Genomic DNA, 26179 nt, shown 5'->3' with positions numbered 1-26179 from the left:
GACCCAGATTACAAAGGTTGGAGATAATACAGTGACCAACAACTTACAACTTCATGACATCCATCTCTCTCCTCTTTCTTGGAGACGATCGACATGTTAACTGGATAAATTAAATTCCCAAACCTTTTAGAAATATATCAAAATATAATCAACTTTCAAGGAAATAAATATCAGAGAAATCAAATCTATTAAACCATAGATTGGTTATAAAAATATAGTATGGAGGTTGAAACTGAAACTGACTAATATTGAAACTATGGGCAGTGACTAATTCGATGTCATCTCTGTACAGACCAACTTTGGCTACTAAGCTACCAATCCTTTCAAATCCTTCATCACACAACATCAAATCAAGACCATTTGGCAAACCCCAAAAAAATTTCCACAGCCCAAATAAATCGAAACCCTAGCTATAGAATACCTTTTTCTCTATATGGGATTGGGAGAGAGAGAGAGAGAGAGAGAGAGAGAGAGAGAGAGAGAGAGAGAGAGAAGGGGGTGTTGCGTCGTTTCAGCTACATCCTCAACTTGTGATATTCGCAAGTGCACGAGCCGTTGGTAGTTTAGCATATGTAAGTGCGAGGTCGATTCCACAAGGATTGATGATTGAATGATCCAATTCAGCTTCCCTACACAAAACAGAAATGAAAACAAAAGAACATAAAACAAGAAAAGAACTAAGACAAGTTGTGCTTCTTGTAATTGCCTCCATATGCTGTTTCAAAAGTAGTCATCTATGACTTGCAAGAACAAAGTTAGCTTCTAGATGTTTCAGATAGTGTCTGTGCTCAAAGGTGGGAAACAAATCATCCACTGCATCTATCAAACATTTTTGCTTATCGATGATAAACACATATGATGAGTTACTATTTTGTATTCCAAGATCACTTGCCATGGTTCTTCCATTCACAGCTGAAGCAAAAATAAACCAAGGGCAAGTGCCTTTGACCTCTTCAATCCCATCACACACTGTCACCATTATTTTGTTTGAATTTGATCTTTCTTATGTTAATAACTGCATAAAAAACTGTTTACTCAAACAAACAAGAGATAACTCAACATAAATCCACTTTAAACCTAGACCACAATGTCAGACAACTCTTTACTTACAAATTTGTTGACTAAATTGCCCCTCCACAACTAACAGAAGTTAAAAAAAATTGACAAAAATTAAGGATTGTCCTTGAATTTGCTTTACATTGAGACAACAAGGACAAAATTGAAACGAAAGGGACTAAAATAGTGATAGTGTCAAACTATAAGAACCAAAAATGACTTTTTGCCATATACATTTACTAACAATCTAGACCGTTAATTGTTTTTTTAAAAGCCCCCAGATATCTGGACCGTCCAATCCCATTGGACTCACTCTCTCCTCCATCATTTCTGCATTCGACGACGCCTCCCTCCCTCCCTCCCTCTCTCTCTCTCTCTCCCAGTCGACTCGACGAAACCACCACCACACCACCTCCAAATCGCCGCCGTCCGCAACCCCCACCTCAATCGATCTCTCTCTCTCTCCCTCTCCCTCTCGGTTCCTTTCTCTCTCTGTCCCTCGCTCTCTGTCTCTCTCCCTCATTCAGTCTCAGTGAGTGAGTTGAGCGAGAGAAAAACGGATTTTCTCACGCTCTCTGGCCGCATCCACCTTCAAGAGACACAAGAGAGGTAATTTTCCGTTTGATTTTGAGTTGAGGTTTGGTAATGTCGAATCAGGGTTTCAATCAGCAATGGGGAGATGTTCATCAGTGGGCTTGTGATTGGAATAGCAAGAGTTACATATTTAAGTGTCTGATCTCTCTTTGCCGATTGCACAATTGTTTTTTGTGAGGTATCTGCAGGTCATATTAGTTATCATTTTAATTTGTATTGTTCATTCATTTTTTTCCTTTACATTTCTTCTTCTAAAGTATGTATATAGACTATATGTATTGGAGATTTTCTGCACTGAAATAAAGTCAATGTCATATCTGTATCTCACTTTGCTTCTTTTGTATCGTTGTGCTCTATTATGTTTGCTAATGAAATTCCATATCTATTTCGACAATGTTTACTGCAGTTGGCGCCAATGGGTCGGGAAAGACGAACTTCTTCCATGGTAAGTAGCAAGGACTGAATGATTGTTGCAGTTGTTTTATCCTTTGGTTGATAGTTTTGTCTGGAACCGTTAACACTTGTTCATTGACATTTTGTTGGATTTGAAACATGTTCTTTTTGCAGCAATTCGGTTTGGTTCTCAAGCTATCGTGTTTAGTCATTTGCTTAATAAACAATTTTTGTTGCAATATATGCCATGATTGAACAGGAAGGGGCAGGTCACCACAGGTCACTCTTCCTTCCCCGAATCTTCTCTCCCTTTTGCTCTGTACATGTATGCGTTTTTCTTTTGCCTTGTGGAAATAGGAACTCGACAGAGAGATGCTACCTTCAAGTGTGGCTTGTGGTCATTCAACCCAACTTACATCTCTTTCACAGTTAGTTATGAGTCTTATGTAATATATTTTTGTGTGGGAGTAGATGTGCTTCCAGGATGCCAAATCATGGTTTTTTTTTCTTGGTGCATGGGTTGGGTCGATGCTCATGATAGGAATCGACCATAATGTGCTTGCACTTGCAACTTATTTTTTTTTCTTTAAATATAAATCTTGTTTTCAAGTTTTCCAAAAGATTTTGGAGCGACAAAGTGACTAGGGTTTACTCTCCGGTCTCCGCTAAGTTGATTCAGTCTTGGTTGATGCAATTATGTGGACAAAACCACGATTTTATCAAGGTTTAAAGATGTAAGTGATACTATGCCTCTGTCTTTGAGAAAGATTTTTCCGAGATATTAAATCTTATCTGGAAGAGTTTAGCATACCTGTGTAAGGAACAAAAACCACGGTTTGCTTTCATTAGTCTATTCTAGTCATGCTTATTGCTTTCTTTTCTATCTGTGAATTGGGGAAAGATTGCATCAGTTAGTTGAGATGAAAAGGCAAGAAAGAAGAATGTAGTCCCATGTCCAGGTGGATCAGTACCCCTTTTTCTTTTTATATTTTCTTTTGGCATGTTCTTGACTTGTGCTAACAACCTCGTGCCCTAGGCAAGTCATAACATGCCTATGTCAGGCAAGGCTTTTTGGAAAAAGATATAGACTTATTATTTGTTTAATTGATTGATTTTCCTTTTGAGCTGTATGTCAAATTAGGGCTGTTAATTTTTCATTTCACTTTTGGTATTGGAAGTTAAAATACCTAGCAAACTTTGGATTAGTTTATGATTCATGTTGAAACTGAAGTAATGTCTAAACAAGTAGTGGATCCGTGTTTGTTGGAAAAACGTGCCATGCTGTATGTAATGGGCACAGCTTGTGCTGAGTGTAGTTGTTTTACAACTTTATTTGATTTGTGTGTGTGTTTCCTCTCTCTCTCTCTCTCTCTCTGTGACATGTGCATAGAGGTTCGTCAGGGGGTTTCCAAATACTATGTTAGGGCATAGTAGAATTAGAGCAAGGTGGAAAATAATTAGGTTTTTCTTTTCCAAGTGCCATGTTAGGGCATACCAAAACGAAATCGATCCCCAGACAATCTGTAGGTCCTCGTCCTTAAAGCCGTGAAAAGTCCTCCTATTTCCTTCCAACCAAACTACCAAAACACAACCATCTTAAAGCCGTGGCAATATTTATTTTTTAAAATTATTTTCTAGATGCGAAGAAGGATGAGTAATTCTTGCCAAAAGATTTTCTGGATGCGAAGAACCATTGGTTTGAAGAAGGATGAGTAATTCTTGGATGGAAAACACATCACGTGAGTGTATATAATTATGGGAAAATACTTAATCTGCTGTATATTACGTGGTTTGATTAATTAACCCTTTTCTATGGTTTCTGTTATGGAATATGACACTATTTATGTCAAGGAACTTCAAGATGCTCGCCAAAAACTGGCAGAGTTTAGTCGATGTTAGACGCTAGGCCATTTAAAAGATTTGCATCGCTTTTGTTTAAATTGCACTTGATAAGTGTTTTTTTTTTCTTTTGTTTATTGTTGTAAACTCTGTTTGTGGATCATAATTGGGTAGCATATGGAATTGAATGCCATTGCATGCATTGATAGTAGAATAGAAGAAAAAGGTAATCAAGGCCCTCACTCTTCTTTGTGCTTGTTTCTTTTTATTGTTGTATGTTTGATGTCCAGTGTTTGTCTGAATCATAAATGGTTATCCATTCGGTGTTTGTGCTTCTGAATGAGAATTCTCACTCTACATCTTTATAGAGTTGGGCAATGTCGTTTTGATAGTTATTCTGCTTAGGAAGTTGAATAATGAATAAAACAGGGAAAAAAGCTCCAGTTTTATGGTAACAAAGTAATTTGAATGAAGTACCACAATATAAATTGTACGGATATATATCTTGTGTCCAGAATTTCTCCGTGTGCTAAGGCACATGCACAACGCTTGCTTCTTAGGAATAGGGCTGTTTTGGGTTACCGGTTGTGGTAGTTTGTTATTCAAAAGTAAGCTGACAAAGTGAAGTTCTGGGTTTTTGGAAAAAAAAAGTGAGGTTGGTTTGCAGTATAGTGGGTGAGATTCTAGGATTGTCAGTGAGATTTGTTTCGTAGTCCTAGATGCCATGAGTTTTATATAGAATGTCAAGCAAGTCTGTCCAATTACTGGAATATGTTCAGATCATAGGAGAAGTCTTTGGTGGAGGTGCTAGAATATATTATCTCACAATTGGTTCTTTTGTCATATAGAATAATGGAAGGGGAGAAGCAGCTTAGCATACTTTATCAAAAACAAGGTTGTGCCACCCAGTTTTCAAGTAAAGCTGCTCGTGACAAATGTCTCCAAAAGGAAATTGATGATCTCGAGCGAGTTCTTTCTTCAAGTTTGGCACAGGTATACTGGCTTCTTTTTTGAGTGTATAATCCACCTTAAATGTCATATCAGGTTTGTAGTTCGAGTACTCCACCTGCCGCTTTAGTATGTCTTGCTTAATTCCAACTACTAGAAATAGAACTGTATGCATTCTTTTCCTAGCAATTGTAAAAATTCCTCTCAGATAATTCTGGAATAAAAACACTTCCCAGTTGAGAATTTTTTATCTTTTATCTTATCTAATTTTTTTTAATGTTCATTTCTTTTATTTTGTTTAGATTCTTATATATGCAGATTTAATTAATATCCTCTTTTCTTGGATTCAAATGTTTCACTTTGAATTGACCGTCATTTCTCAAAACTTTTTGGCAATAAGACGCATATGAGACCACCAGGTTGCCTACCCCAGAATCACTATTCTCTTGAGAATATGAGCCCATATCCCATTTAACCAAATGCTCCTTGCTCTGCTCACCAAAACCTTCCCACAAAAAGCGCTTTTTAAAATTTTCAATTTCTTAGCACCTTTGCTTGGAATCCGAAAAGAGAAAGGTAATTGGCACATTGTTTATGACTGATTAAATCAAAGCCAACCTTCTCTAGACAGAAACACTGTTTTCTACCTTTCAACCTCTTCTCATTTTTCACCACAACCAGATCCTGGAAATTTACTACTTGTGGATTACCACCTAGCAGAAGGCCAAATATTTCATAGGCCAACTAACTGCCATAATGCTTTGGCAGTTGTGTTTGATTTTTGCTCGGGAGTTTTCTTGTGTCATTTGTTGTTCTGCTTTGTTTAGATTGCTTTGTTCGAGTGTTTAGTATCGTGGCTGGTTCACTTTGCTGATTTGGAATGTCACTTGACATTCCTCCTCCTACATCTTTTGTTCTCGCGCTTAAGTTTCTAGTAGCTTTATTTGCAGCATTTATAAACTGTTCTAAATTGCATACTGTATTATGTTTACCTAATTTATACTTTATTGATTTCTCACTCTTAGATGTTCCAGGAGCAAAAAAACTTCAGGATGAACTTAAACGGCTTAATGCCAAGTTGAGCGAGCGGGATGCCTACATTGATTCTCGAGGAAGAGAGATTGCTACTATTGAATTGAATCTCTCATCTCTCAGTCACATGCAGTGTTCAATCATCATAAGTCACAGAGGGACAAGTTGCAGGATGAGCACAAGTATGAGTCTTTTGTACTTAATATTCTAAATGAATTTATCGTAGTCATTCCAATATGATTGGTTTTCTTTGCTTATTGTCTTAGGTCCTTGTGGAAGAATGAAACTGAACTTTCTGCTGAAATTGAGAAGCTGATAACAGAAGTTGAGACGGCTGAAAAATGCCTGGATCATGCAACTCCTGGTGTGAGTAATTGCTTTCCTAACCCTTTGTAACTTCCAGTGTGCTAAACATGGCTGTCTTGTTGATGTATAAGCCCAAGTAACAGTAATTCTGAAAGTGTGTCTTTTGATATGCATGCCATGGATATGTCCTGCATAACTTTTTTATATTTGTTTATGTGCTCTGTTTGCTGACTAACAGTATGATGTTGATGGCTTTTGGCAAAGTTTTATTGTGGTCACCTTCTGTGTTCAAAATTGTAACGAGAGAGGTGTAAGGAAGAAAGGAGGGGTGCAGATGTTGATTTAAATGTAATGCGGTTTTGAAGAATGGGAGAAGTGAGTTAAGCATAACATAAGATTTTCAACTTATACTGTAAATTAATTTCATATGTATGAAACGTAAAAGGATTAAACAATTCAAAGTGCCAATAGATGTTTAAACATAAACCCTAAAAAAAATTATCTTCTTACTAGGGTAGTTTCCTATCATCTTCTGGGGGATCACAAGACAACAAAAGTCCCAAATCCCACTAAGCAAATTTTTTCTCACTAAATGTAGGTTATCAGCCACATCTTTAAGGGATGGGGGCAAGGGTGTTGAATAAAATGAGGCAAAGAGGCAGTCTAGTTCCTAAGCAAAGGGGCAAGGCAACATGCCTTTACATTGAGAAATTACAGCATCGTCCACTGGGCTTTGGGTATATTTAACATCAACAAGATATCCTTTTGTATCTATATGCATTAGGATCCCAATTTCCATTGATCTCTCAGTTCGACAAATAAAAATTAGAGGAGAAGCGATCCTTGACATCAACAAGATGCTCATCTTTAAGATATTTTCCATTCAGAGTCTGCATAGCCATGACTTGCTGAATAAGTCTTCACCTCGTTGTGTCCAACAAGGCCTGGCTCATCAGACTTGATTTCTTTAACCCCACTACCCATGGCTTTGGTCTCAGAAAATTCCCAAAACATAGTCCAACAACTCAAGTTTAATGCAAATGTTAGGCCTACAGCTACATAGAAGCACAATGTCCTGCCCTAAACCAAGAACGCAAAAACAAGAAAACATATTGGATATCCATCTTTACTTGTTTATTTTACTAGAATTTTTCAATTACATAGACAGAATTTCTAGGGGGAGTAAAAACATGCATCTTTCTTTACATGAAATCTACTGAAGGCGATCATGGGGAAGGGATTTAAAAAACCCATCTAAGCTGATGACGTTCTTTCTCTTTAAAAACTGGGAGTACCAGTGAGCAGAGAGTTTGGGTTGTCTTCTTAAATCGGGGTCATCCAAATCGATGTAGTAGAGGCCGTAGCTTGATTCATAGCCGTCCAGCAGCTCAAGGGAATCCAAAAAGGACCATATAAAATAGCCTCTGACGTTTGATCCATTCCTTCCAAAGTAAATATTTCATAGCATCCATTAGTAATTTAAAAACAGGTATTATATCTTTCCGCATCTCATAAACACCTTGATTTGGACTTGGCCAGTTAGCCTTCACAAAATGGAGAAAACATGAAAAATCATATAACCCTCGGCTTAAATTATAATCGACAGAAAATAGGTATACCTTACAGCTTCAAGCAAAGTTTGGATGTGTCCGTCCAAATATTTCACCCTTGGCCAATCCTCTAACGATGAATTGCGTCGAGTTCGTTGACCTAAAATATATTGGATGCCAGATTTTTTTCAATAAATTTCACCATTTTGAAGAGTTTATTTGTTTTTATCTTTTTGCTGCGTTATGTTTTCTCACATTATATATGTCTTCATATAAATTCACTCTAGCAGTACTTTGATTAAATTCACTATTTAGGGGAGAGAGAGAGAGAGACCATTTTCATGGATATATATTGGAGGATTTCCATAGTTTTGCTTGACATATTCCAGCAGTCGTTGCAGGCCCCAGGGAGTTATTGGAAACTGAAATTAAAGAAACCGATCAGTAATAAGGCTCTGAAATTAACCCCATAAGCAGTGAATTGATTACGTTCAAGCTTCTACCTCAAATGTTGTATCATTTTGTAGACCTGCACGAGAAATTAAAGAAAGTTTGAAAGCTATCACATGAACAATGCACAAATATTCCTTGCACATGAGCAATGAACAAAAAGAAAAAATGAACAATGCACAAACAACCATCACAAACACAAAAAATGAACATTGTGATTTCGAAATATCTTCATAGAGGCTAATTTTGTTTATGATATACTTTAGCATATTTCAGTCATTCATATCATATTTGGGACTACACACTCCTTGCCTATGCAGTGTCTGCTTGAAGTGCCGAGTTTTCTAGGGTTTGCGTCGTACTTTTATTTTTAGTAAAAAAGGAAAAGGAAAAGAAAAGGCCATCAGCATGGTACAGAAAATTCACAAATTTGAACAGAAAAAGGCATCTGTATACATACTACTTCAGTTTTCTCCCTACACAACATGCATCCTTTAAAGAAAGGACATCCCGGTAAAATATTTCTAACATAATATCTCTTTATTTTTTCTATCAACGCTACTGGCACATTGTAGGGGACAAGGTGTCACGCAAGTGCTTTTAGATATTGAATGGAGAAAGCAGTGTCCAAGAATTTAATCACACTCTAATCTCCTTAATTCCTAAGGTGCAGACACCCTCCAAAGTGACTGAATTTAGACCAATAAGCCTGTGTACAATGATTTACAAAATTATTGCAAAGGCTTTTGCAAATAGACTCAAGTATTTATTGCCTTCCGTTATCTCAGAGTCGCAAAGTGCTTTTGTATCCCAACGTTTAATTCTTGATAATGTGATCTCAGAGTCGCAAAGTCGGAAAGTGCTATGCCCACCTACTCGATGAGCTACTTTTGGATGCCTAAGGGGATGTGTAAGGAGCTTCATGGCATGATGGCTAAATTCTGGTGGTCTAAGAGTAAGAATATGCGAGGTATTCATTGGACTAAGTGGGAAACATTATGTGTGAGCAAGTAGATTGGAGGATTGGGATTTAGAGACCTTGAGGCTTTTAATCAATCTCTCCTTGCAAAACAAAGTTGGATATTATTTTTTAATTGTAATTCCTTCACAGCGAGAATTTTTAAGGCATGATATTTTCCGCATTGTAATTTTCTAGATGCTGGGGAGGGGTATCGACCCTCACTTATTAGGAGTTCAGTGATCTGGGGTAAGGATTTGTTGAAGGTGGGTTTGCAGTGGAGAGTGGGAAATGGTGAAGATATACAGGTTTATCAGGATCGTTGGGTGCCTTTACCAATGAATTTCAAGATTATCTCAAGGCCACAATTTGATGCTTCTATGAAAGTATGTGAACTGTTTACTACAGCAGGGCAATGGGATAAGGAGTTACTAAAAGTTAATTTTTGGGAGCAGGAAGTGGAGGCTATCCTCCAAATTCCATTGGCTTCAAATAATACAAAGGATAAATTAATTTGGCACTGTTTACACCCAAAATAAACAGCCAGTAAGGGCAAGACACGTGAAGAAAACTGGGCTTGGTCAGAGGCGCCCTCGGCACTCTACCTACCGATCTCTCCATTAGGGCAACGCCCTCTCCTGGGACATGTGGCACGCTCCCAAGCGACGCCCACAGTCCCACATCGAAATAATCAACAAAATGCACACCTCCCAAGACCTATAAAAGGAGGCCAACTATCCCAAAATAGAGGTAATCAGAACTTACGGCATACAAGCCTATTGATCTGTCAGTTGAACTTTCTATTCCCGAACTTACTTAAGCATTGGAGAGCCTTCGGCCAGTACCACACCGGTGCCCTAGGTCTTACCGTGTGTTTGCTCATATCGCAGATCGCACAGACTACCGAGGTATCAAGGATACCGAAGGCATAAAATTATTAAGTTGACCCTCTAAGTCAAAGAACCACTTTTTGGCGTCAACAGGCACTATGATCGAAGCGGTGAATACTCAGTCAAAAGTGGTTATATGGTTGCATGCATGAAGAAGCAACGGGAAAATGGCATGGAAGGGTCCTCGGTACAAGATGAAAAATTGTTATGGAAAAAATTGTGGAGTTTGCAGGTGCCTAATAAGATCAAATTCTTTCTATGGAGATGTATATTGGTGTTTTTGCCTAGCAGACAAAATCTTTACCATAAGAAGATCTTGAATTCTCCAATATGTCCACGTTGTGGGAAGAAAGTGGAGTCAGTTATTCATGCAATATGGGCTTGTAATGAAGTGAAAGCAATATGGTCTTTTTCACACTAGAGTGCAAGTCTGCATGAGTGGAGAATCTGGCGGAAGATATCAAGGAGATGCAGGGATGGTTTAGATCATTCTCGTGTAACTAGCAACGACAAGATGGTAACAAGGTTGCTCATGTGCTAGCGATATGGGACTAGGAACGCTAGTTTTTCCACATGGATTGAGGAGGAGCCATTATGGCTGATTTCTTTGCTTTCTACAAAGATTTTCTTCCATTTTTGGGGGTTTTTTATGCTAAAGGTTTTTTACAGAGGCCCAAGGTTGCACATCTTTTTGCCTTCTTTTCCATGAATTATGCTGTTTGGTTATTGAATAAAATTCCTTTCATAAAAATAAAAAAAAACATATATAATATCTCAACTAGTGGATACATGCATTAGACATGACATTGAAATATTAATAATGCATATGCACATTATCGACACTGTTTTGATATGCGTCATATATTGACATGTTATCGACAGGTTATTAATGCATATGTCCTTTAACTAAAGGATTTAAGGACTGTTGATGTCCAAAATTGGGTTCAACTTAGATAGAAGAACTGTGGAGTCATCAATAGAATTAGGGGGTTGTGGACCTACGGCAAAGGGGATCTTCGGTCACAAGGTGATCCTGCTGAAGAAGGATGGAAGAAACAATCGTCAAGCTTCGAGTACCGGTGTGATACCTACCGAAAGCTCTCCAATGCTTAAGTCAGCGAGTGTGGGGTATACAATAATTTTGATAGAGTAATAGTAAAGGTGAAAAGTAGTTACTTTTTTACTTGGGCATTATTCCTCTTTTATAGAGAAATGAAAGTGAGGGTTTGCACAAAGTTTTGATATGGGACTTTGTGCAAATTATTATGGTGGCGACATGTGTCCAAGGCTTAGGTTCTATAGTTGAGAGCTTCGGCAACCATCTTCGGTGGGCAATTGCCGCATCGGAACAAGGTATCTTTTCGGCATGTTGGGATCATGATGACGTCATCAGTGTTTTGGGGATTGCCCTGGAAGTGTTTTTCCTTCAACAGGCGATGGGTCTGTCTAGGTGTTAGTCTCCTAGTGTCGAATGTGTTTGGTTGATTATGGTACAAACAGTAGTCCCCCAAGTTGCCGATCAGAGATCTCGTCGTACCAATTGGCAGGGGAAAATGATCCTGGCACAAGTTGTGTGCGAGCCCCTTAGGCGATCGGCAAGGAGCCTTCTGATCGGTAGGGTTGACGTCATGCACGAGTCGTGCATGAGTCCCCAACACAATCGGCACGGAGCCTGCCAATCGATAGGGTTGACATCATGCACAAGTCGTACACAAGTCCCCTACCTGATCAGCACAGAGCCTGTCAATCGGTAGGGTTGACATCATGCATGAGTCGTGCACAAGTGCTGCCATGTAGGTCTGAGTAGTGGGAGTCGAATAGGCTTCGTTAGGGTTTCGTTGGTGTGGAAATCGAGACGTTAATGCGAGCAGTTGAGATGTAAACTTGGCGATGGGTTGTAAGTTAAGGCACCGGTATGGCTGGTGCCTATAAAATGGCTTCAAGAGGAAGAAGGAGGAGTACTTAGCATTTGAGAGTCGTTTGAAGACAATAGGAATAGGCAATTTCCAGCGAGATTTTGAGTGAGCAAAGGCAAGGCGATTTCCTGCGAATTTTGCAGTGGTAATAACAAGGTATTTTCGTTTTGCCGCCCTCTTTTTTAATTGACATGCACTTTTTATGTGAAGTTTTGCATGAACCTTTGAAATTATGCATGAATATTTGAAGATCATCCTTAGAGTAAAATCTTAGGCATTCCAACCGTTAGGTATTTCGCTTTGATCTTTGGCCTATCGTTTAGTATCGTTCATTTGTGTTTGTAGATGTCTGATAGTTCTAATAAATAAGTGAACAATCCTCGAGCCTTTGGTGGGGAAGAAACAAAAAGTGAGGGGCGTACCATTTCTAAAGGTATTAGTAATGAAAGCACCAAATCCGAAGGTATTGTGGAGGGTTTGATAGAAGATGGTAGGGTGATGGTGGATAGGGTTGGGGTAAAAGAGCAATCGCTAAGCTCTGGGGGTGAAGCTTATAAGGAGATGCAAAGGAATTATGTTACGCTACAGGCGGTGGCCAATCGAGTTCTTGATATGCCTCATACACCTGAAGTGGGGTCATGCAACTAGGCAAGGCCGTTTGTGTCTGGTAATGTGGTGGTAGCTTTTGCGCTAGTTGGGGTGGATGTTCCAGTAGGGGTTCCACTACTAAAGAGAAACAAGATGAACTTATATGAGTTGGAAGAGCTTAGAATAGAGTATGGGGTCCCTTCTTCAGTGGGGCAGGAGCTACCAGCTTCGACAGATGTAGTGAGGTATCCTCTTGAGGGTTCTGTTATGATTTTCTTGGCAATGTACAAGTATAGGTTTAGGTTGCTGTTACATCCCTGGGTGTAGATGATGTTGGAAAAGTTGGGTTATGTGCCAAGGCAATATAACCCCAAACAAGTATTCCGTCTCCAGACAAAAAGGCAATTTTGGGTGGGTTCAGGCTAACTGCTGAAGGGCGAAAGAGAGAGGTTACTTCATAGGGCATATGCTTTCGTCTCAGAAGTCATGGAGGAATCGGTGGTTCCTTGCCTTTAGCAATTGGGAGTCCTTTCTAGGGGGAAGACCGTCAACGCACATGTGCCTACCCATTTCCAATCTATAGGTTCTGATTTTGTTCCTTGCATGTGCTTGCATGTGCTTGTATGAATTGTCATGCTGCCAATTGGTATAAGTGATGATGGGCTAGTTTCAACAACCTTAGATAAGAGGAGAAATGGCTTAGAGGCTGCCATAAGGGATTTCATGGGTAATGAGCTAGGGCTAGGGGGAAACTTTCCCTCGGCATGGAGGAGTTGCTCTCTGAAGATGCCGAAGATATTGACTTTGCCCCGATTCGACAGTAAAAGAATGAGGTGACCTTGGCCATGCATCGTCAGGAGATGCCCCTGGTAAAGCTACCGACTTCTCAGATCGTGTGCAGAAGACAGTCTTGTCTTCGGCCAACGTAAGCACCGAAACTATTTGTTATTGTTTGCTGACAACAATTATTTTCTGACAACTGTGCGGTCATCTGCAGGCTTTTTGGGTGATGTATCTGACCCTAGCTAGGGCAGACAAGGAGGTGGCGATGGCGAGGCATCAGACGGAGGCGGTGATGGCGAGGCTTCAGACAAAGACGGCGAAGGCTGCTACTGCTGAAGCCCAAGCAGCAATCTGTGAGAAGAACGCCTTGCAGCTAAAGACCAAATAGATTTGAAAGGGAGTTCAAGGAGATGAAGAAGCTGGGGGTGGCAGAGGAGGCGTTGGCCGAAGCCGACTAAAGTGAAGGAGGTCGCTGATGCTCATACCGAGGTGGTGAAGGAGTACAAGGCTTTAGATGAGTTCAAGAAACTCTAGCATAGGTCCAATGAGGTCGAGCCCTCACTGTGCGAATAGTCATGTCATTGGTGTTAACGATTCGACATGGAGCTGAGGGATGGCAAACCCTTGGCATTTGTCGCATTTTTGGGTGAAGACTTGGGCATCAGTATGGATGGTAGGCCAAAAATATCTCAGCCTAATGACCTTGTGGGCAAGAGATCATGCACCAGAATAGTTGCTACAGTTGCCTTCTTTTGGTGTGAGGCATCGAAGGTAGAAGAGGCTGAAACCGCACTTGTATAAGGCTCTATTAATGATTAGGTATCGGGCTGAAAGGTATCAAATGCGACGTGCTTCATCAAGGTCACAAGCAATGTTTGATTATGTAGGAATTGGAATGTGGGATCCATCTATGTTGCACTGTGGTTAATGGTGTATATGGCAGCCGTTTGTGTGTTGTGTGTCTCTAGGAATTCAACGTGGATCTTACAACTGAGGCTTTGGTCCACGGATGAAGCCAACCTTGCCAAGACATCAACGTGGTTGTTCTCAGAGTGTGGGATCTAACTAATGGGATAAGCGTTGAAGGTTTACAGAAACTGATGGGCATACTAGAGGTATGTTGTCATGGAGGTGTCTTTGACAAAGAAGTCATGATTGACTTGATGAACAACCAGTTAAAAGTCGCTGAATATCTGAATCTATCTAGCTCCCATGTCTTTGGCTAGCTGAAGACCGGCTAATAATGCTTCATATGCTGCCACGTTATTGGTAGTCTAAAAGTTGAAGGGCGTACTCCAGAACCACCTTATTTGGAGAAGTGAGGACCAAGTTTACCCCACAGGCTTGGGAGTTGGAAGATCCATCGACATGAAGGGTCCATAATGACTCACTGAGGTCAAAGTTGCCTGCAGCAACAAGATGGACGAGATTCGGGGTTGACGTAGGTTCGGCAATATTAGCGGTCGTCCTGGACAGAGAAAATCACTATATAATATACACATATATAAGCAAAAACTTACGCATAATCTTTATTCCTGAGTCTGCATTAAAGTCTCTCTTTTCCGTCTTTAAGCTGCTAGAGTAGTCCTTGGCGTATAATGTGTTATAATAATTAATTCCCAGGAAGTCACATGAACCTTTCACACTTTGGGACTCCAAACTAGTAAAGGCAGGAAGTCTAGAGCCTACGTTCTTTTTCATTACATCAGGGTAATCTCCAAACACCAAGGGATTCAAAATCCTACAACACAAAACAGATACATGAGAATTACACTTTGGATGATATTGCATTTGAAGACAACTAATAAATTATCAATATCCATTGAGGAATCCCCTAAATAAGCTTATTTGAGGAACACCCTTGTAGGGCTCATTCCGCATTGTATTTCACTAATCCCAACCGTCTATTTTGTAGATATTCATTCAAAGATCTCTACAAAAAATCACTTAAATCTGATATCATTTAACCATTCAATTAAATTATTGGTATTCAAGTACTTTCTTGAAGCACCGTATTCATTGATTTTGTTGGTCTCAATTAGATGCCTTAATGATTTTCAATTTGCATGATTTTTTGCAAAGATGATCTCTGAATGAATATGTGAAAAATAGATGGTTTGGATCGTTGAAAAAAAAATTATAGGGGACCCTAAAGGGTGTCCCTCAAATAAAATTATTTGAGGGATCCCTCGATAAAAGGAGACTGTATATATATAGAGTCCCGCACGGTTAACACTATTTGAGGAACACCATGTTAGACCCCATTTCACATTATATTTCAAACAAGCATGTGTGTAGATTAGAAGATAACTGTTACATAGAGAGAGAGAGAGAGAGAGAGAGAGAGAGAGAGAGAGAGAGAGGTGGAATTCCACAATTCCACTTTTTATGTCAGTTTCAGACTTACCAACCAGAATAAAAGTCGAGGGCTCTTTGGGCCGCAAGTTCATCTTCAATGGTTTTTGTTAGAGGAACAAACCAATAGGCAAATACATTGATTCCTACAAATCCATGTTGCTTGTCCTGCATCCCAAAAATTTCATTACATTGATCAACCTTTTTTTTTTTTTGTGAGAAGTCTTCTTTTATTAGGAGCCTTAATGTTACTAGTAGTCTTTGTTTTATTAGGTCTGGTATCTTTCAGTTTCTTTATCTCTTAGTTTATGCGAGTCTGTATTGTCTGCTTTTTGAATGGTCGTATCTTTATCACTACATAGTATAAGTAGGAGGGCAACAATCTAGTGCAGAGTTTTCTCTTCTTATATATGTTTTTTTTTTTCAAGGACCTTTTCTATTGAGAGGAGCGATAGAATACTAAACTCACACACACTACAAGGATGTTAGGACTCGAATCTAGGACCTTCTAGGAGGAGCATTTGCTCTAAACCACTACACTAGTGAATCCTTTGCTTCTTTTATATGTTTTTAATTGAAAGGAAACTATTGTAGATATAACTAAGATGTAGAGTAGAGGTAAAAAAAAATTGCAAAAATAGTTGTGAAGTCTTCTCTACTATTTGTCTCTTGATATTCCCATTTCCCCTCAATTTATGTTTTTGTCTTTTCGGCTTCTAACTATAGTCTTACTTGTAAAGGTTTGATGTTCTTAAATTAAAATCGAAAGGCCTAAGTGACAGTAGCGGTGGAACTTTTGTACAACCATTGGATTTCAGGACATAAAACATATCAGGATTGTATTCTTAACTATCACAAAGACAAAAGGTTTTATAATTACCTGGTACTTTTTCTTGTACAATCTAGCTGCCGATGCATGAGATAGCAATAGATGATGAGCTGCAATGTATGGCTCTACTGAGGAGTTACCCCTAGAACAATTCACACCAAATGGAGCTGAACACCGTTGTGGCGGAAGTAATCCAATATCATAACCCGCAAGTGAAAAAATATTAAGTTCATTAATGGTAGTCCAATACAGAACTCTGTCGCCAAAATTTTTGAAGCATACATCTGCATATGCTGTGAAGTCTTTTCTGCAGCCATAAAATTGTTTCGTCACATTCGTTTATGTTTCCTCTTGATGCATTAAATTTACCAACAAAAGGTAAGAAACTATACACAATCTCTTGACCAACCCATCCTCCATACTCATCTTCAAGTGCTTGTGGGAGATCACTGTGGTGTAAAGTAACATGTGGCTGAATTCCTGCTTGAAATAAAGAATACTAAGATCAGTGATTTGGAAGTGGCATGTTTGTTTTTAAATCCCAAGGAAATTGTAAAATTAATGTAGATAGTAACCATTGCTGATTAGTTCATCGATAAGATTGTTATAATATTGTAGACCCTTCGGATGGACAGGTCCTTTTCCATCTGAAAGAAAAAGCAAATTTAATACTTAAGTGCGACAATAATGAGTAAAAATTGTTTGAAAGAGTATCAATTGGATGATCATACTTGGGATAAGTCTTGACCATGAGATTGAAAATCTATATGCCTCTAAACCAGTATCCGCCATTAGTTTGACATCTTCCTGCAATTGTTTGAAAGAACTTGATCATGTGAAGTGTATTAGTTAGCATCAATGCCTTTTTCATTAGCTGTTTTGGTAATGAATCTTGTGATTGCATATAGGATGATATGGTTTCGTGCAAAAAGAAAAGGAAAAAAAAAACAGTTGAGTAGTAAATGAAAGGATTGCCAACAAAAACTAAATTCAATTTCATTAGTTATAGACCTTGTATTTGTGATACCCATCACAAGCTACATCTCCAGTGGCTCCATGATAATTCCCTGAAAATTTCAGTTCAGAAATGTCACTTGGCTTGCAAACTGAGAAAATTACATACGAGCTATAAAAGCTAGCTAACCAGCATGAGTATATGTGTCGAAGATGCTTGGGGTCCTCCCATCTTCGTCTGCAGCACCTTCCACCTTTTTTCATGTAGATTTTTGAACCAGCCCAACCCCATTACTTGATCAGCTTCTTCTCTTGATCTTGTTTCAATTGATAAAAATAAAATTTAAAAAATTAAAGGAAATTAAGAAAATTAACCTGATAAGCAGAGGAGGAAGCACCGAAAACAAAGCCCGGTGGGAAGTCATCTCTGCTAAAGTTATCTGTGCCTGAAGAAAGATTTATGAGAAGAAAACACAGCAGAAGTGAAACTTTCGACATTAATTCCAACTGCCAAACCCACTGCTTATTGCTTAAGCCAAGTTCAACTTATTAGTAGGATATGGAGTATCTTTTGAGAAAACTCACAGACTCGCAGTTACAAAAAGAGATTTGAGCGGCCACCCTTCACCTCTATCCTTACTTCAGTTTACCACAACGCTCCACGTCGATCATAACTTTCCACGTCGATATACCAGTTAACTCCAAATCTGCTTTTTATTTTTATTTTTCCTTGGAATGTCACGAGACTACAATTTTTTATTTTTTCTCCCAAATCTTGTTCCTCGACAGTCCTCGTCCCCATTTTTTCTTGGGGATCATTTCACAATTATAAAAATTCCGAATTTTAGAATTTGTTAGGCTTTTTAAGTACCTGTTTGGTATGTGATATGTGATTTTTTTAAAAATTTAGGAAACCCAACTCATTTGGTAAGGTAACCTAAAATAAAATTACTTATTATTAAAAATTAATATAGGATAAAGCAATAAATGATGAGCCGCTTTCATTTTCTGATTATGCGGTAATCAGATTTGAGGAGGCGCTGGATTTAATGAAAATTACAAAATTCTGAAAATACCCCAATATGATTCACGCTCTCCTCTTCTTCGTGCGTCTTCTCCATCCCACGCCATAAGAAAAGAAAGTAAAAGCTGAAGCACATGAGGACAACAAAAGAAAAGAAAACAAAAGAGTAGGAGAACGTACATGTGATTTACTAGTTTGATTCGTTTGCTGTTTTGTAAAAGCAAAACCCATTTTTCTTTCATAGATTGAAGAACTGCCATTCATTTTCTTTTCTCATTTGGAACCTGGGAAAATACCACATACCCAATTGCTTAAAGTCTTTGATTTTCTGTGGATAACCAGGGAAATAGCTACAATTTGGTAAGCAATTCATTTGGTTTGCTTTTAATTTTGTTGTGATTTTGAAAATCATTGTCTGGGTTTTCGTTTACTGTCTTCTGTTGCCTGAAAACTTTAATTGTTATTGAATTTTGTTTAATTTTAATCAGCTGCTTTCTTTCTGTACCGGCTTGCATAAGTTATTTTATATATTCATTGCTTCCTATTTATTGCATTCTCATATTACTAAATTTTGTGGACTAGAAACATTGTCTAGTTTGAACTTTTGTGGTAAGCAATTTTTATGTATCAAATTCGGTTTAGATTCTCAATTTAATTCGTGTATATGCGTGTCTATGCTTGTATTCATGTGTGCATATATACGGAGAGGGATTCAAATATGAGACACAATGTTTGAGCTCACCCTGCAATGCTCGCAAACATCATCCAAATTGGAAAACATTTAGCCATGTGATAACAATCACAATTATTTAGCCAGAAATTATTCAATGACAAATGAGACAAATTGTTCCCGTTGTTGGAAGTTTGAAAGCAAATTATCCCACATCGGAGGAAACAAATGGTTTTATGCTTTAAAAGCATGATACTTTACACCAATCAAAAAAGATTGGTGGGCTAATGGGCTTGATAGTGAAGGCTATGCATGATTGGCTTGATTAATAATATTTAATAAATCAAGACTTGGGCCTTGGGCTCTCTGGAAAAACTAATACAGACACTCAGCCTGAAAATAAAATTATTTTATTTTATTTTTTGGGTTTCTTATAACATAAGTTAAAAAATACATGGCGTCCATATAATAATAACATTCAACGTCCGCATAGGAGAATTTCTGAAGATATATATATGCTCTCTTAGGGCCTTTTGGTTTGTAAATTGTTTTCTTGTATTGGGCTGTGTCCCTTTTCTTTGGTTCATATACTATTCGTTTACCCAAAGAAAAAAAAATTCTGTTCACTTCAGAGGAAAGGAAAAGTGGAAACTTTATATTCATAGATTCATCAATCTATCAGAACAAGTATAAAGTACAATCTCACTACTCAAAAAACAAGTATAACTATAATGTGTCATCATGTTTTCGTATACCAAATCCCTAGAAAGCACATTTGCACTACATATATATATATGTACGAAAGTTGCTTCTGCAAATGAGGAAAATAAAACTCATTCCAATTTTGTGTTTGAATTTGTTATCCTGTGAGGATGGTTCAAATGCTTGGCCCCATGATGCTCTGGTTTATGTGGTTGAGTTCGTAATGTGTTCTTTGTGTGGAGGCGTTCCAATGTGGCTAGAACATCAATCATGAGTGGCCTGTACTTCGGGTCTGTATGGAGGCACTGTAAAGCAAGTTCAGCTGCAGTTTGTGCTGCTTTCTTGGGGTATTGACCTCCCAACCTTGTGTCCATGATTCTTAAGACTCGTTTTGTATCAATTAAGAATGGCTTTGCCCAATCCACCAATGTTTCCTCAACACTCCCAGCCCTCTCATCATCCATTGCTCGTCTTCCTGTTAGTAGCTCTAACAACACAACCCCGAAGCTATACACATCACTCTTTGGTGTCAAGTGACCTGCAGCTCGTTTTGAGCCGTAAAACAAAGAGGAACGACAATTTCATTCAGTAAATACATTATGATTTCCATAACAAACAAAAAATTGTATTAAGTGGATAAAACTTATGTAGTTTAAGTTTTCAATCTTCAGGTACCATTTCATTTCTTTTGTTTCGCCTTCTTATGAGCATCTTTATAATTTCTCTTTAAGTTCACCAGCATTTCTTCATGTTTGTTCTCGTTTTTATGTAATCCGGTTTAGTAATTAGTCAAATAAGTCAGCATATTATGAAGTAAAACATCAAGCCTTTCCTTTTTCTTTTTTGTTAAAATCCAGAAAGTTTTTAATCATCATTTCATTTGTCATGAGTCTATTGGTATACAAGTTAAATCGCAGTTCCTCAAGATTTTTTATGTCAGTGAATAAGAAATCCAACATGCAATGTATGATTGATATCATTTCCTAGTAGTTTTCTCATCCTATGAAAATTATTTTCACAAATTGTTCTATGTGGTTGATGGCGTCTTCTTTTCTTTTTGTTCTCTCTTTTCCAGGATTATCGGTGACAATATTATGGATGCAGTTGAAAAATAACACTGACCTGTAGCAACATATTCTGGTGCAGCATAGCCTCGAGTTCCGACCACCCTGGTTGAAACATGAGTGTTGTCTCCAGTAGGACCATCTCTTGCTAACCCAAAATCCGAAAGCCTTGCATTGAAATCCTGCATACATCAGATGAAAACTCTCTCAGGCTTGTGATTATAGTTCAGCAATCGTTCACAAACTGGAGCTTTTGATGTCTAAGCATACCGAATCAAGTAAAATGTTTGAAGCTTTCAAGTCACGATAGATAACATTAGCATCTAAACTATGTAGGAAGGACAACCCCCTTGCCACATCAATTGCAATATTCATCCGCACAGCCCAACTGATGGGTTGAACACCTTCTGCAGAAGAATAAACAAAAACAAGGTAACGATTTGGTACTTTACTAGCGAAAAACAAAGTTTATTTGACAACAGCTTCCTATTTTGCGGTTGATGCAATATAGTTTTCCGCTGATGGATCAAAGAGCAGCATAAGGGATCACTGTTGTAAAATTAGAAAGAAAAGTCTAAACAGAGGAACAGAAACATGCAATTATCTCCACCATTCTAAATGCTAAGAACAGATCAATGCATTTGCCACATAGGTCTCTTGGCTAAATGGATCCTTATATAGCTTTCAAACTGGGATCATTTACCAGGAATAGTTATGAAAGCAGTAATAATCGAGAATGCCAAAATATCTTTCCGATTTCCGTTGAGCAAATTTTATGGTGCCCAAACTGGTCCAAATATGTTCTTCATTTCTATCTTCATAAGAAATGAAGAAAATGGTGTCTGTTTCTCTTAACTGTGGCTACCAATCTTTTTGGTCCACAAACCTGTTCAAGTTCTAGCCGGATTATTGGTCATGGTTAAACGAAAGACAGCAGGTCATCTCATCAGCCCAGAAGTCTCTACAAAAATTTCATCAAAGAACATAAATTTGTTCAAATTTGGCTACTTTTTACAAAGGATGCTACCCAATTGTATGCAAGAAAATCTATCTACTTGTTATTAAAAACTAAAAAGTTAACTGGAGGGATATTAATAAGGATTCAGCAAAGGTTGTTAGTAAAAATCTGAAACAGAATAACATAAGCTCATAGTTATCAGTGAAAGACCACTTCTCAAAGTGCAGAGTAGAGTTCGGCAAGTGCAGGTTATCTTAAGATCCAGTATTAGACAAGAATGAACTGAAAAAATTATAGGCATCAAAGTTCATAAGTATGAGCTCGCTAGCAGCTACTGTCTACTGAGATTGATCCAAAATCAACAGTCCTTGGGGTTAAATTATCGTATCCATTTGTTTGACAAGAGTATTTAGCCAGGAAGACATCAATCTATATGTAAAATTACCAAGTAACAAACTTATAAGTGAATTGGTGAGAAGCAACAGCATATAACAATTCAAAAAAATACGACGAAAGGGTATGTACTTATACTCACTTCTAAACAAATGATTCTCCAAGCTTCCCTTAGGCATGAACTCATAAACTAGAAGTCTACTGTCAGATTCTGAGCAATACCCTATGAGTTTCACAAGATTTTCATGGTGAAGCTGACCAAGATAGTTAACTTCTGCCTGAAAAATTGACAAGTGATACAACTTCAGATTCAGAAAAGCAAGGTTAAAATGGAAAGTAAAACGGTTCAGATTCTACATACGAGCCACTCCTTGTGGCCTTGAAAGCTTTCTCGCTTGAGTCTCTTGATGGCCACCACTAACCCTGTTCCAGGTTTAGTGGGAGCAAAGGTGTTTGCATCAATCCATCCTTTGAAAACCCACCCAAACCCTCCCTCTCCGAGCAGACTCTCTGACCGGAAGTTCTTAGTAGCATTCTTGAGATCACTGAAACTGAAGGACTTGAGGCTGCTAGGGACAGATGAATCAGCCTTGGCCGCTATTAAAGCTTTGTTCAAACCTCCTGATGGTGTTTCTTGGTTGGAGGAGGTTGTATCCAGCTGTCCCTTGCCATTAGACTTTGTACTTCCTGAAAGATGAAAGAGGTAAGCAGCTACAAAGATTGACCTTCAAATTACTATGCAGAAAAACTGGTCATAAAACCATGTTAACGGAAAAGAATTAAATGATCATAATGAAGTAGACCATAGAAATACGAAGCGAAGCATGTATGTGTTTCAGTTATTTTCACGTTGCAGCAATGCTTGAACAAACAATATGCAGTAGACGAAAACGAGAAGGCACAATATGCAGAATAAGTCACAAATAAAATCAACTAAACTCTAGTGATAAAATGGTCTCGGATACTAAGAACGTCAATTTAGAATAAGATCAAGCACGCGCTAGAAAAAACAGATATGAAACTCAATTCGTTGATAGATTCAGAAACAGATCATCTTAATATATCAAAATTAAAGAGGATACAAAAACCCTGACACTGACAGTCCATTTCTTTTCGTTGATGGAAGTCATATTGGTGGAGGAAGGAATCGAACACATCGCCTCGCGTGCATAAATGATTAATCTAAACCAATTCAGCTACGAGACACATGCAACAGTGTTCCTTGGACAGTCAGATTATTGATGGATAATGATTAATCTAAACCAATTCAGCTACGAGACACATGCAACAGTGTTCCTTGGACAGTCAGATTATTGATGGATTTATGTTTCTTAAAAAAAACCAGAGAGGGAACCGAACACACACACAAAAACCTACAAATTCATAGTATTTAATGTATCTGAGTTAAAATAGCATAACATGAAGTGAAACCCACCATGAAGGAGTGTAAACAGGACAAAAATAATTAAAAACACAAAGCAAGACCAAAATGAAAGAAGCTGCAGATTATTACCAGAGAAGTTGATGGAAGAAGCATGAGCACACTTGGCAGATTTTCTGCAGCAGTTTCCCATCATGAAGGTGGAGACTGTTTGTGCCTCACAACTCAGAACCAAACCTCAATTGTTGACTGGCCTTGGCATGCCATATATTTGAAACATTTGGCAAATTCATCAGAAAAATGTGGAAACCCACTTTGTACACGATTAATTGGTGACTGTAGCAGTAGGTAAGGAAGACCAAGGAAAACAAAGAAATATGGAAGCAAGAGAGAGAAGGGTCCATTGACATTTTACGGGAAGCAGCTGCTCAAAGCTTTTGGTCAATGGAAGAAACCATCCGTAGTATGGACGAAAAGTTCTTGCATTGAAAAAAATTATGTTGGGAAACAAAGTTTGGCCCCACTCTGATATTAATAGGGTTTTGACTCAGTGGCCTCCCTCGCTATTAAATTTCTTTATCGTTGAACTTTCTGACCGCAAGTGTTTCATGCCAAATTGCTAACTTGGTTTTTTTTTTTTTTTTTTTTTTAAAAATATTAATTTTATTATGTATGGGTCAAGCGCACGCCCTCAATCCGAGTAAGTGATGACATCCGCTGGATCGCAAAGTTTGATTTTCTTTATTCTAAATTTTATTTTGGACCTACCAAATTTTTTTTAGACCCAACCAGATATCTTAAATATCAGTTGTCCATTTTACTCTAATATAAAATTAACATTCATCATCCCTGAAAAAAATAAAATTATCTGCACTTGTTTCCACGGTCTCAGCACTTGTTTTCTTGTTAGTCTCTTTACTTTGGTACTAAGGCGTGATTTGGTCTTGCCGTGCTTCTTTTGGAAGCTGCTTTTTTTAAAAAAAATGTTAAAATATTAAATGTTTTTTTTTTTGAAAAATTAGGCCCCGTTCATTTATGTTTTGAGAGCCCATTTTCATTTTGAGAGAACAAAAACAAACAAAAAACCTGTTCGGTGGGCAAAAACAAAAAACACGAAAAACGTTTTAAGAAAACAGGAACTACTTCACGTCTACTTGTAGAAGACAGAAAAAAGTTGTTTTCATTCTCACAGGAAACAAACACTGAAAACACGCTGCTTCTCTCGCTCAATCTTCTCTCCCCATCAGACCAAAACCACCGTCAAACGCTGCCAGCAGAGAACCACACACAAAGCTTGAACCACCACCATCACCCAATCAAAATCACTACCGCCCCATCAAACCAGATTGTCATCACCGCCACTCAATCGAACCCAATAGAATCTCTACGCAATTGAATTGAACCACTAGTTGCAAAACTAATTGCTAAATCAATTTTCAGTCCAAGAAAAGGAAAAGGAGCTGGGAAGCTACTGGAAGGTGAGGTTGCAGTGAGAGAGAGACAGAGAGAGGGTGCAGTAGCATGAAGAGAAAGTGGAAAAGAGGGGGGTTGGTCTAATTCTTCAATTTTGGAGAGAGAGAGAGAGAGAGAGAGAGAGAGGGAGGGAGGGTAGTGATAGAATGGGGGTGGGTTTGCAGAGAGTGAAAGTGAAGGTTGGGTTGAGGTTTCATTTTAATTTTTTTTAAAGGTAATTCTAATTTTATACTTTGGAATTTTATTCTATTTTTTAAATGATATTCTTTTAGATGATTAAAAAAAATACTTTTAAAAAATAATATACGTACTAATTGTTTTTTGAAACTCACATATTGATTACATAATGTTGTATTAAAAAAAAAATGCATTTTAATTAAAGTTACATATTCACTGTTTTTGTCATTTTCACGTATTATTGACAGACGCATTTTGACTGTTTTTGTTCTCTGAAAACAGTTTTCAACTAAGCTACCAGACGTGTTTTTGTTCTCTGAAAATGCATTTTCATTTTCTCATTTTCATTCTATGAAAACATTCTCTGAAAATGCTCTCTAAAAACATTACCAGATGAGCCCTTAGGTATTAGTGATAAGAATCCTTATTAATGAGGATTTGATAGCTAGAGTACTTATGTTAGGGTTTTGATACATAGGAATTAAAATTTGTTTTGGATTTGCCCACAAAGAGGGCCCAGACTCGTTGGCTCAGCTTAAATTAATCACGTAAAAGAGAATTGTACCTTTTTTCTTTAAAAGCCTAGCCAAACTTTAAAACTTACAAAGTAAATGTCCTTTTTAACCCCGTGGGTTTAAAGTATGCATGATTTGAAATTTGGATTTCTGATTCGGTCACTCTTTTACGTGGTGGAGCTCTAGTTCTTTAGCAACAATTGAAGCTCTGATCCTTTGGTTCGATTTCATTCACTTTTTTTCGTTTTTCTCTTTGATTTTGATCATGTTTTGTGGTATGATTTTTAGGTTTTCTTTGTAATTTTTCTTTTGCATTCATAATCAAGGTTAGTTTTGGCGTTCGATCTAATTTGTGCGATTCTGAGCTTTGGTACGATATGA

General features: G+C 38.0%; 2 protein-coding genes and 2 long non-coding RNA genes across 9 annotated transcripts; 2 read left to right on the top strand and 2 right to left on the bottom strand.

The window, feature by feature from the left end:
- The first annotated feature begins 1347 nt into the window (after positions 1-1347).
- Positions 1348-7560, top strand: LOC110755899 (uncharacterized). 6 transcript variants are annotated; one of them, XR_015836256.1, is made up of 6 exons: positions 1355-1828; positions 2057-2095; positions 2218-2322; positions 4731-4875; positions 5865-6044; positions 6129-7560. It is a non-coding gene; the product is annotated as an uncharacterized LOC110755899 (long non-coding RNA). The 6 variants fall into 6 exon arrangements; XR_015836253.1 differs by having other exon boundaries at positions 1348-1828; positions 2218-4875; XR_015836255.1 differs by having other exon boundaries at positions 1349-1665; positions 2218-4875.
- On the bottom strand, positions 7267-18054 carry LOC110755897 (beta-glucosidase 11-like). Its single transcript, XM_021957200.2, has 13 exons — positions 17817-18054; positions 17632-17695; positions 17499-17554; positions 17219-17294; positions 17063-17134; positions 16880-16967; positions 16539-16794; positions 15711-15826; positions 14824-15044; positions 8222-8247; positions 8053-8140; positions 7788-7878; positions 7267-7610 (listed from the first exon to the last, which is right to left on the bottom strand). The coding sequence occupies exons 1-13, from the start codon at positions 17937-17939 to the stop codon at positions 7382-7384; spliced, it is 1506 nt and encodes a 501-aa protein (XP_021812892.2). The 5' UTR covers positions 17940-18054; the 3' UTR covers positions 7267-7381.
- Positions 18055-18491: 437 nt separating this feature from the next.
- Positions 18492-21045, top strand: LOC148293884 (uncharacterized). Its single transcript, XR_015836258.1, has 2 exons — positions 18492-18825; positions 20913-21045. It is a non-coding gene; the product is annotated as an uncharacterized LOC148293884 (long non-coding RNA).
- LOC110755898 (putative serine/threonine-protein kinase PBL18) lies at positions 19769-24110 on the bottom strand. Its single transcript, XM_021957201.2, has 6 exons — positions 23766-24110; positions 22614-22939; positions 22395-22530; positions 21172-21308; positions 20960-21083; positions 19769-20375 (listed from the first exon to the last, which is right to left on the bottom strand). The coding sequence occupies exons 1-6, from the start codon at positions 23827-23829 to the stop codon at positions 19969-19971; spliced, it is 1194 nt and encodes a 397-aa protein (XP_021812893.2). The 5' UTR covers positions 23830-24110; the 3' UTR covers positions 19769-19968.
- Between the last annotated feature and the right edge of the window lie 2069 nt (positions 24111-26179).

The sequence above is a fragment of the Prunus avium genome, chromosome 6, assembly GCF_965620075.1.
Source record: "Prunus avium chromosome 6, drPruAviu1.hap1.1, whole genome shotgun sequence".
Classification (NCBI taxonomy): Eukaryota; Viridiplantae; Streptophyta; class Magnoliopsida; order Rosales; family Rosaceae; genus Prunus; species Prunus avium.
Note: the sequence above shows the minus strand (reverse complement) of the source record. Positions and strands in the feature narration are given on the sequence as shown.

Coding starts and splice junctions, on each gene's coding strand:
- LOC110755897 (XM_021957200.2), bottom strand. CDS start 17,939: ATGTCGAAAGTTTCACTTCTGCTGTGTTTTCTTCTCATAAATCTTTCT. Junction 16,968..17,062: donor CGATGAACTAATCAGCAATG/GTTACTATCTAC, acceptor TATTTCAAGCAG/GAATTCAGCCACATGTTACT. Junction 15,045..15,710: donor CTCGACTTTTATTCTGGTTG/GTAAGTCTGAAA, acceptor TTTGTGTTGTAG/GATTTTGAATCCCTTGGTGT.
- LOC110755898 (XM_021957201.2), bottom strand. CDS start 23,829: ATGATGGGAAACTGCTGCAGAAAATCTGCCAAGTGTGCTCATGCTTCT. Junction 22,940..23,765: donor TTCTTCCATCAACTTCTCTG/GTAATAATCTGC, acceptor TTCATCTTTCAG/GAAGTACAAAGTCTAATGGC. Junction 20,376..20,959: donor ACCAGAATATGTTGCTACAG/GTCAGTGTTATT, acceptor AACGAGCTGCAG/GTCACTTGACACCAAAGAGT.